The sequence below is a fragment of the Opisthorchis viverrini genome, assembly GCF_000715545.1.
Source record: "Opisthorchis viverrini unplaced genomic scaffold opera_v5_117, whole genome shotgun sequence".
Classification (NCBI taxonomy): Eukaryota; Metazoa; Platyhelminthes; class Trematoda; order Opisthorchiida; family Opisthorchiidae; genus Opisthorchis; species Opisthorchis viverrini.
Genome location: NW_008751771.1, coordinates 1069592 through 1080534, shown reverse-complemented (window position 1 = coordinate 1080534; position 10943 = coordinate 1069592). Strand labels below are relative to the sequence as shown.

Genomic DNA, 10943 nt, shown 5'->3' with positions numbered 1-10943 from the left:
ATGGACCCAAGTATACTTGGCTGTGTTGTATTCTGGTTGGTTACTCCAGAATTCATCAAGTCCCTCCATCCTAACAGAACTATTCTTCTGGGACAATGGCTCTTTGGGTAGCTCCAGTGTTACGTCACCCCTGAACGGCTTGCAGTGGTTATTGCCCTTGAAATTCTACCCTATTCTACTGCATAAATGGCCCCAGTTCTTTATCGCTTTGAATACTTCCATGAGGTTCATTCCAACAGAAATCAACAGAAATCGAACCCACCACGTGCCTGATACCATCGGTTTGTGGTAGGCGCAAATGATTATCGGTTGGTGTATGAGAATAAGTGCATATTAGCGCGTGTCATTTTTCGAAAGAAAGACCTCGACTGAACAAACCTCGTTGTTGAACGCAAGCTCTCACATATTTGTGACAAGCGCATTCCTGTGAAATGGAATCCGATTTCAACATTTGACTGAAAGTTTCGACTCAACTCTAGACACAATGAGCAGACAAATGTCGTAGTTAGGCGGGTTAGCGATAAGCAAGCACTTTTTCATGAAGGCCGATTGTAAATTCTCATTTCGATGATCTCTGATGGGCAGTATTCTGGTGTTGCGACCACGCCAATCAATAAACTTTACTTTATTTGTTCGCTTTCCGACCGATAAACTTACTCCGGAAGTTACTTTCTAATCCAACTTTCTGCTTCATTTTAAGATTGATCATTCCACCCGGCAGTGGATTCGCTGCTTTGTCTAACCGCTCATTGTTGACGCATTCTGTCTCTGGTGTTATATGTCCTCCGATTTGGCATCTCATTGTTCCGAAGCGAGGGTTCGTAGGGCCACCATAACCCCCCAGACTGTTGCCAACCTCTTACATTTCTATTTGGCACGTGAGAAGCTCACAGCAGCTAGTCGTGTCTCGGCGCTACTGGCCGGTTTCTCTCTGGTTGCCATAATTGAACTCGACGTGAGTTTGTTGCAGATTTTGTTAAATTTTCTTGTAGACCTCAGTTGGACTGAATGCACCTCAGATACTGTTGGCGGTGTTTACGACAGTTAGCTGTTTGACAATCGTCTGTCTCACCCTATCGTTGATGATCAGCTCATGTATCGAACCGCATATCGATTGCTATGCTGGGCTGTTCAGCTACTTACCCTCCGAGGAACCACCGCATATTCGATTTCGAATGTAAGGAACGTTTACGATAGCATCATTTCTCTATTTGTTTCCCCACATGTGCAGAATAATCGAAGTGGCCTGGGTATTCGGTACTCTGATTGGAATGTCTCTATTCCTTGCTGTGATGCTACGGGCTTGTTGGGTCAAGTTTTGGTATAACAATACTATTTCGTTGATCACTAGCGCCGTGGTCATCGTTCCTGCTATGATTTTGTTCATAGCGTTCAGTGCCATGTTCAACCGAACCCTTACACACTATGCTGTGGAACACTCAAAACGAATTATCGATTACTTGGAACCACGGCTGAGTTTGTTGGAATCCGGTCTGTTAACTCATGATACTAATAAGGAAGATGACGAGTTTTCGGAATTCTGATCTCTGGGACATCAGTAGGCCCTTCTTTGAACCCCCTCCCGGAAGTTGTTCTGGGAACAAGGAAACCTAAGCCGCCCCTTGTGATGTTCCACTTACTTTGTGCTCTTTCTGTTGGATTGGGTGGATCCTTAGGGTAAACAACCGTCTATGAAAGTTTTTCGTTGCCAACGCCTATGTCCTTATCCAGATTTTGGTTTCTGATCCTATTTTTTATATTGATATTTCACTGTTTATGTTCACATCGTCTTGGGAAGCTAAACAATCAAATAGACTAAACAATCACCCACGTGAATCTACTTTGCCAAACTTTATTTTTATACAAGCTTTTTCCATTCTACACTATCTTTTGATACTTTGTTTATTTCTGTGAATTTTCACCGGATATTTCCGCGTCGTCCCCAGTTTGGATGGATACTCTGCCCCCTCCCCTGATAATATGAGTGCGGCCGAAGAATTTCTGTAGCTATCGCCCATGTCTTTCTATGAACTGCCACTTTTTGGTTTTTATGCTTTGATTGCTTTGCTATTTTTTGTACAGATGCTCGTACGCAGAAAGAATATACTACCTCAGTTTATTTTAATTCGTTGTGTGACCACATCAGCGGTTCTTTCTATTTGCTGGGTTTCTTTCATCCGCAATGCCCTCAGACTGTTGAAAATCATTTACCTAGACATTGAGTTACGCACCGCGTGTTCCACGGAATTTTTTCCACCCACCTGAAGGGTGAAAGAGAACCAGAGGCGGTCAAACAATGACTTGGCAGCGAAGTATAAAAGCCATTACCGGTAAACTCAGGTGCGCTGGTCATTGCCGTCTTCCTGGATGGGGAGCCCGAGACGGGCCATATCAATGGTTAGAGGCATTGTCAGACCTGGCCCAGTCGCGCCCTCAATGGCGCTCATGCATCCAAGCTATTACCTTCAATGCATAGCTCCCTTTCTAATCTGCCCACTTAACAGTCCACCTGCAGTGCTGTATTCATGCACTAATTCATCAGCTTCCGTCTCCAATGCGCAGCTAGACACCCCTCCCTTCCAAATCATCGGTGAAGGAAACTGTGGCTGCTACAACCACTGTACAACGAGTACGCGGTTATTACAGCTGACAGTGATGATGATGATGATGATGATTTGATGGGTTCATTCAAGCATTGTACAGTGGAATTCACAATGATCCCTCTTAAAATTCTAACAAGAACCATCGTTTTGTTCTATAAAGTGGGCATTTCGTTGACAGATCTCGCACAATCAAACAGAAGGACTTATTCAGTGCGACGTCAGTTCTTTAACGCCGCTCATCTTTTTGAATCTCATCGCGATATAAGTTGTCTGAATATTGCGAAATGCTGCATGCTTAACAATAATCTGGTATTCTGGTAGGAGGAAGATGAGACCCAACAATACCTCAATACTACCACTTAACATTTACTATATTTCAATTTCTATTGCCACAACCGAACCTCGCGGAACCCTCCAGTTCGTGTTACAACGATTAATCTCCGAACTCCATTCTAAATTTACAAATTTGCCAAATATCTGGGAGCTGGTAGTAATGATGCGATCGAATCTACCGTCTTGTGATGTCCTTTTGAAGGTTGTTGCTGTCACCTGTCGTGAAAAAGTAAAAGTTACATTCCCAGTAGTGCATCAGGATCATATATTATCGGTATTGTTTCCTCAGCTTTGTCACTATTGCCCATAATTTTTAAGTCTGAATATATACTAATTTATTTAACAATGCTCGAAGAAAATGAAGTAAATCTCGGAAAGGAAGCTATCGATTTTCTGGCATAGTGTAAAAATAATGAGGTGGACCATCCGGTACTAATGACACTGGATTAGTACTTGGGCACATAAAGACCAAACTGTGGACGCAGTATACTCTTTGCACTAACTTACAAACAAATCCATTCACCGATTAGTCCTCTATTTTTTCGTCCCCAATAGTTTAGTTTATTTAGATGGCAGAACTAGTCCACCGACTCAAGCTGTCTGCACATTGTTCTGATGTTCTTACCCAAGAAATTTCGATGGATAGTTCAGTAGTTCAGCGACATTATGAGGAGGTTAAAGTAGAAACAAACAAATAAAATAACGACTTTATTTGCATTGTTCAGGGCAAAAGCAGTTGGCCCGGGGAAGCCGTAACCTGTGGTTGTGCCGAGTACATACATATTAGAAGGACATCCATCTCCGTAGACTGTTGTGTAATCTATGATGGTACTAATTCTTATGTCTCAACAAAAGTGAGAGCTAGTAAACACTCGTTCCAAAACATTCTGCCTTGTTTCCAATGTCCTGCTGTGGTCCCTACATCAGAATACCGCTTCAAGTTTTCCAGTTTTGCATGATTCCTCTTGCATATCTTAAGTTCTGGAATGAGTTTAAACCCCGTGCCACCATTCCATACTGGTCTACGTAATTAGTTGTTATGGAAGACCTATATCCCAGATGAACTGTAACCAGAATTCCGCTCTACATCAGCTCAGTTTACGAAATTGTGTCTTTTTGATCGGATTGTATTGTGTTGTTCTGTTGTCGCCCAGAAACCGTGTGCTTTCTATCAAATACTGCAGTTTATAGGTAGAGACGTTTTCCTTCATTAGGGTGAACATGATTGATACACTGTTCATTGCCATGTTTATTATTCTCTAGTTTTATTATTCCAGATGCTGTATACGTACAGAACAATTCGAATATATACGTGCTTCCAGTTTTGCTGTGCGGAATCCGGGATTTCTAGTTCGTCTGGTTATAGTGGTATACGTGCGGAACGTAATTCTTACCATTGGTTACTGGTGAAATTAACTTACCCGCGTTTAAACTATCGGTATTGGAGCATTTAATATCCCATTGCTTTCCAGTTTACTGACTGGAGCCCGTGTAGAAACGAATCTGTCATTAAAAACCCCATACAACTTTCAATGTTCTCTGCAGGTTTCCATTCCGTTTTTCAATTTAGATGGTACATTTTGAGGACAAATCAGTATGGTGATCTTGATCTAATTTTCTCTTAAAATACACCAAAAACGGTAAACACGTCTCTCATATGTTTATACCCTATTGACTTGGTTTTAAAAACTTTCGCAGTCTCGGTTATGTGAGAATTTTGACGATCTCGGTCCAACAACCCACCCCATTACTGGCATCACTTACCCCGTGTGGGTATTTCGGCATCCTGGTGAACAAATCCGTAAAGGCATCATTTGTTATTGTGTGAGTTGTATGCGTGTAAGCACTTAAACTGACAAAGCGTCTATCAAATTTAAAACGACACCGGTCAGTAAATATCTCAACTTTTGGCAGGTCAAAGGAACATTTCGGTCTTCCTTAGTCTTGCTGGCGATGTTACCTAATATTAAGACAAAGTAATTCAGCAGCCTCTTCTAAGATGTGCCTGTTTGAAGTAGTCAGCTTGTTTGTGAAACGAGTTTTTACTTCTCATCAAAAACAATCAACCAGTGCAAAACTTCCAACGTTGAAAATTTTGTATTTTTTTGTAAAACTGAAGGATGAACACAACTTCCATCCAAGAGTCAAATGCTAGACGAAAATCAGTTGTATATAACGCCCAAATCGGGTGAAAAGATCATCTTAAAGAATTGCCTAAGGGATAGCGTAGGATACGATTTCTGTGTCAACGCCACTGTAGCTTCCCATTTTAGGGTCATTCTGATATGCAACCAACACAGGTACGTGGTCAGAAACGTAAAATATTGGTTCAACCCATAAGATCAATTTAATGACAAATGAGAGAGATCGCTGTCATTTCCTTTATTGTCATTTGTTTACCGGCACCAACAAGATCTTCCCTCCATCTGGCATCCTATGGAACCATTTTTCTACTAACACGTCTTGTGTTTTGGAATAGTAAAACGGAACACCATTCGGTTGGCCTACTATGTACTGAGAGTATCAAAATGTAGAAATCCTCGCTCAGTAGACGACACGAAATCTCCAGTTGACCATGTAAACACCACTACTATGAATCCGGTACGCAGAGCACCGAAATGCATAAACGAACAGAGATTTTCGTTAGTTTTAGTTCAGTAGCACGGTAACATAGGCGCACATACTCCCTGGATCAATCATTTGTCTTCCAAGGAAGTTGCACCCAGATGACTGATCTGTCTGACTGGGTTACCCGGATAGAAAAGCGCTTGTAGTTGGATGGTTGCTTCCCTGGTTTGGAACAACAGATGATGTCATCTATGGGACGATGCACAAAATAAATGACGGGCTGGTAAACAAAACAGCAGACTTGGAGAGTCGAACGCCGACGCGTTCTCCGAGTAGGTTAGCTGATAAATCCCTGTGGGTTTACCGGGTGAGCAATGTTTACTCCCCTCCCCGGGCGATATTTCACATGAATTCGCGTAGAGATGATCAGCGCCAGTAACCCAGGTAATCAACATTCCTAAAGGTTTAAAAGTTGATGTATTTTTGTCCCATCGAATTCCTACCGTATGTGTACATCATTTCTTGGAAAATAAGAGACATAGAAAATTGGCTATCAATAGCCGACAGATGCTGATGGCAATCTGGTCAGCTAGACAGCTCATACCACCTTGAAATTCATACACGTGCAATTCACCGTCCAAAGACTCAATTCTAACCCAAAGATTCGGATAACGACTCAAAAAACAGACACAATCCATATTTGTGAATCAGCATTGATCGGAAGCAAGCTAACGAACCGGTGCGGCAGCAATAAAAGAATTAAAAAAAAACTCTCTGGCGGAAGCAAGCTAACGAATCGGTGCGGCAGCTCATGTAGAATTACGTAACAGGTGCTCAAAAATTAACGACAGCTGGTCAGTTGCGTCGAGTTTAAAGGGCAGGTGAGGCCGTCACTTTCTGTCATATGTCCTCATTCGTCCGCCGGGATGAATAGTAATGTCGGCATTCCGTGCTGAATTTACCAAACACGGTCGAAGTGATATGCTGAACTATTCTCTGGTCGTTTCAGTCTGCGCGTAAAGGCTTGAGAAAAACGGCATTCTGAGTGAGTACTTTGACAAGGCGCATAAGTAGTCTCTGCTGGCAAAAACAACCTTAAAATTCTTCTTTTTCAAGTGAAAACAGATACTGATTCTCAACCGTGTCGTTCACGTGTCTGGCCAAAAATCACCAAATGTCATCAAGATAGTGAAGAGACAGACTGCTGAAATCCATCAATTCAAGCATTTTTGCTTCCGAGATAAAATCTTACTGTCAAAATGGAAGAACGACACAGAGTCTATCATGAACCGGTCTCAAGGCAGCCTATATTTAATTTGATTAAAAAATGGGCCTGGCCAGCATATTTTTTCCTATTCCAAATTTTTTTGCTTCAGCCGTCCAAGCCCAAAACTAGCTAGCAAGATTTCCAGATTACGAGTTGTGACAAAATTTTAAAATACCATAGGTTCATTCTTTTTGAGGCTGGAGGCAAAAATCAATATAAGAAATAATATAGCAGCTTTTTATTAATGGGTTATTGAATGACACTGCACCACACCTAAGACATACCACATATGATGATTAAATTGTTGGCATCCATTTGCGTTTGGTTTTAATTCGCTAACGGTGTGGTTACCTCTGAAACTCCAGGTACACAGTGCTCCCAATATTCTGTGCAATTAAATTACACAGGATGAGAACGAAAATAGAGAACAATTTAGAGATACCAAAAGTATGTAAAAAAATGAGAAGTGGTACACAGGATTTGCCAAGTTGAGGAATTTGATGGTTCCATATTTTGGCGTACAGGACGGTGGCAAACAAAATTCACTTTGGGAGGAGCTCTGTACGACCGGATTTCTTTCGGTTAACACGTACGTTCTTGAATACAGATCAATAACTATTGAACGGAGAATGTTCTGGAAATAAAACCTGGTGTTTTCTAAGTGTGCATACAAATCCGGCAGCGATATCCACCAGAGGAAGGACGCTTTTCAAGGTGGGGGTGTTTAGTACCCAAAGTGAAATGAGAGATTTAACGCGATTAGACTTCAAATTAAAAGCATGATTTACGCAGATGATTTGAGAACCAAACATTCTCGAGTATTCTTCTGAATTCTCCAGGAATTCCTTTGCACAGGCGCTACAAATTGGCTCCACAATTTTCATACATATCTTTCATCAGATGCGGGGACAAAGCTTCAAAGCTATTAGCACGCTTCATCAGTAATATATACTGTTACAGTGATATTCGGTCAGGTTGCATACATGGAAGAAACAAAATCTTCTCTCTTCTTTTGCAAAATATGAATCTCAAAATGGTCGTGCCTCTTTATCATTTTCCATTTCTCCATCGGCACGCAGCAACATATCAGCCGAAGCTTCGGTTACCTAAATCCGAGATAATTTTATTCGGCGATAATTCTGAATAAGTTCTTAATAATTGTGACATAGTGAAGTATGTGCTAGGTATACTCAGCTACTGAAGTATGGCAAAAACACGCCAATTTTTGTTTGAAATACGGATAAAGATGCATGCATTTACTGATAATCTCCTAAACATTTAGTGAGGCTTAGGGTGGTTTGTTGTGACTATACCAAATATTCTCAGCTCTAAATCAAAAACAAGGGTTCTATATCCATGGGAATCTTTCCTCTCTGAGTCGGGAATATCTCGTCAAACACAAATTCTGTAAAAAACGGAAGGAAGAGCTGGGCAAAACTGGAAACAGTTACATTTGGTTTGTCCTTTTCTGCTTTCCCACCTATTTAATTTTGAGTTTGAAAAATCCTGAAAAAATTTGCTATCTCACATTGTCCGCAAGTGCGTCCCAGATTTTCATTTTTCTGTACTGAACAACCATGTTAATTTTGATGTTACAAACATGTTCTAATTTTGTGTGCCAATTAATTTCCTTGTACGATGAAGCATCTGATTATATCTCGTGGGAATATATTTTCGAATCAGCTGCCCTTCTGTTTCGAATTTCTTTTAAAACGCATCTATTTGTGCTTTTTTGTGTTTCCCGCATAGCAACTCACAATCCTAGCAATCACCATTTTGTAATCTAGTAATTCTTCTTTGTCGAGATGCATGGATTTGGTGGTAATTCAAGTCTCCAAGTGTCCTGTTTTAGGGTGAGTACATATGGTATTCAGTGTACTCAAGCTTTATTCTGAGATGTCCAACCAAAATCCGTCTTTGAACCTACCAGTCTTTAGGCCAACCGTGATAGATTCGTACGGAGCTCTCCCAGAAATGGAAAGTAATTCTTCTTGACATTAAGAGTAACCATAAGACGTTAAGTGTTCCAGTCAATCGCCAGAAAAAGCGGGCAGTGGTACCCCCCCAAGGAAAAAAAATCCTTAAAATCAAGCAATTAATGTAATTTTAAAATACTAAAATCCGTGATTATTCAGTTCGTGAAATGTCCTCACCAGAGGGTACAAAAGCAAATTACTTCCAGTACTATTGTTTAAAAGTATACGAAAGGCCGGAAGTAGTAATCTCGCGAGTTTCGTGTATTACTTTCTGCGTTTAACAGTGGGCCTGCGTACATTTTCAGATGCACAGACTGTAATGTGCCGACAGATGTCAAACTGCGCGCCATCGTTAATCACAATCTCTTTTGTCTACATTCAAGAGTGGTGGCGGTAAAGATGTTAAAACATGAAGACCTTCCTGAATACCGTCAAAAGGAGATCGATAGCCCTTCTCGATGACTAACACCTTTTGTATGTTTATATTCTTGCACCCCCGCATTCTGTCGTTGTCACCCCCAGACCTTACGTGTTCTGTGGCTCGAAGAGTAAACTGTTAAACCAACGTTCTTGTGCTTCTTTGTGGACAGTTGGCGAGAGTTACCAACTCAGCCCCACCTAGCTGCTATCCTCGGGACGTCCACATAGTGAGTTTGGATGCTTTCATACACGCAGATATATTACACGGACCGCCATATATTGCTTATGCGTGTCAAATAGTGCACAAACTTTACCACGGATAGGGTGTTACGTGTTGTGCAGTGCATACCACACCACACGAATCTATCTCTCTATCCTTCTGGGAAGTTCTGACCTCTGAGTGATTGATTAAAGTATATTGGGTCAGCGTGATACTTTGGAGGGCTCATTTGGCGTGAGCGGAGTATCGCAACTGCCTGGCCCCTCAGGTCTGTAGAGTTCTAGTCCTTACCGCAGGAAGAAACCTGGCTGCTGCGGAGTTTTGGTGGCAGAACTTTCTTCCTTTGAGGTGAGCTAACCAAAGTATCATAGAGACAAATAGCACGGCCTCTGTTCATATGAAATCACTGGGAGTATGAATCAAGTGTACCATAATTTAGCGACCTTGAAGTAATTACAGAACGCACACAATATGTCATAAGTCTTTAAAGTGGCTCCCTTATCTTGCTACACCCATCGGTTTGCGCGATCGGCGTTTTGCCCCATTATTCATTGTGTAGCAGCCCTTTTTGACTTTGGCCACCAGAACACGGGTTAGAAGGTCATCTAATCAGCACGCCTCATCGTATGCTATTCTGATTGTAACGATATCGTGAAAATAAGTGGTGCATTACAGGTCTGTTCGTTCGATTTCAGCTATCAGTACCACATCACCTCGTTGTGACTCCTGCGAAGACTTTGACCATACTTGTTCGATCTCTGTTGTTCCAACATTTGTCACGGACCCATCAAATAGGATATCGTAGGAAGTTGGCGCTTGTAGAGAGGCTGCAATCAAATATGCAGTCACCACAGGAAGAGACGTGCACATAGATAACTTTCAGGAGCACGTTGTCAGAATTTCTACTTGACAGCTTGCAAGCTTGTCAGAGCAATTCATGTAACTCCTATGTGGCTGTTCAATAGGACGGAGTTGTAAATAAGCCTGATTCCACATGCATAAGCCGGAAATGGAGATGAATAGGATAATTACCTTTCAAGCAGTCACATGTCGCTTGATGGATGCTATGACGTTCCAGAGAAAAACCTCAAGGATTATGACGTAATACTGAGCCGCCGGGATAACAACATGCACTCTCTGAAGGGGTTGACGGAAGCAGTTCACTCTTTCCAGCAACACTGATGACAAGTGAAATGCAGCGCCCATGCCCTACACATACTGCACCGACTGAGCTACCGCAGACGCTAGGCTAAGTTGAAATTGTGAAATTGAATTCACATTTCTTTGCCATTCTTTCACAAACTGGACCAACATTTGATGCTTGTCTGCATGGACCCCGTTTACCCTCCATGATATGTAAAACACTATCGCCCATGCACCTGGAGAACGTTATTATTAAGTTGATATAGAGGTAATGGGAAATCGGAATGTTGACTCATGCACCCAGCAGATAACCCAAACAGGCGAAACTCTCTCGCTGAAGAAAGATCCAAGATATGAGTAAGATCCAAGAACTTTGTCATTTACGCTGTGTGCGTTTGGCTCCACATTCAAGG

The 10943-nt window shown here is 41.7% G+C and overlaps 1 protein-coding gene across 1 annotated transcript; it reads left to right on the top strand.

Annotated features, from left to right (window-relative positions):
• Positions 1 to 778: 778 nt before the first annotated feature.
• Positions 779 to 1544, top strand: T265_05855 (hypothetical protein; the record flags this gene model as incomplete). The annotated part of the gene is made up of 3 exons (XM_009170976.1): positions 779 to 955; positions 993 to 1177; positions 1232 to 1544. 3 exons carry the CDS (start codon positions 779 to 781, stop codon positions 1542 to 1544), a joined length of 675 nt encoding a protein of 224 aa, XP_009169240.1.
• Positions 1545 to 10943: the final 9399 nt, after the last annotated feature.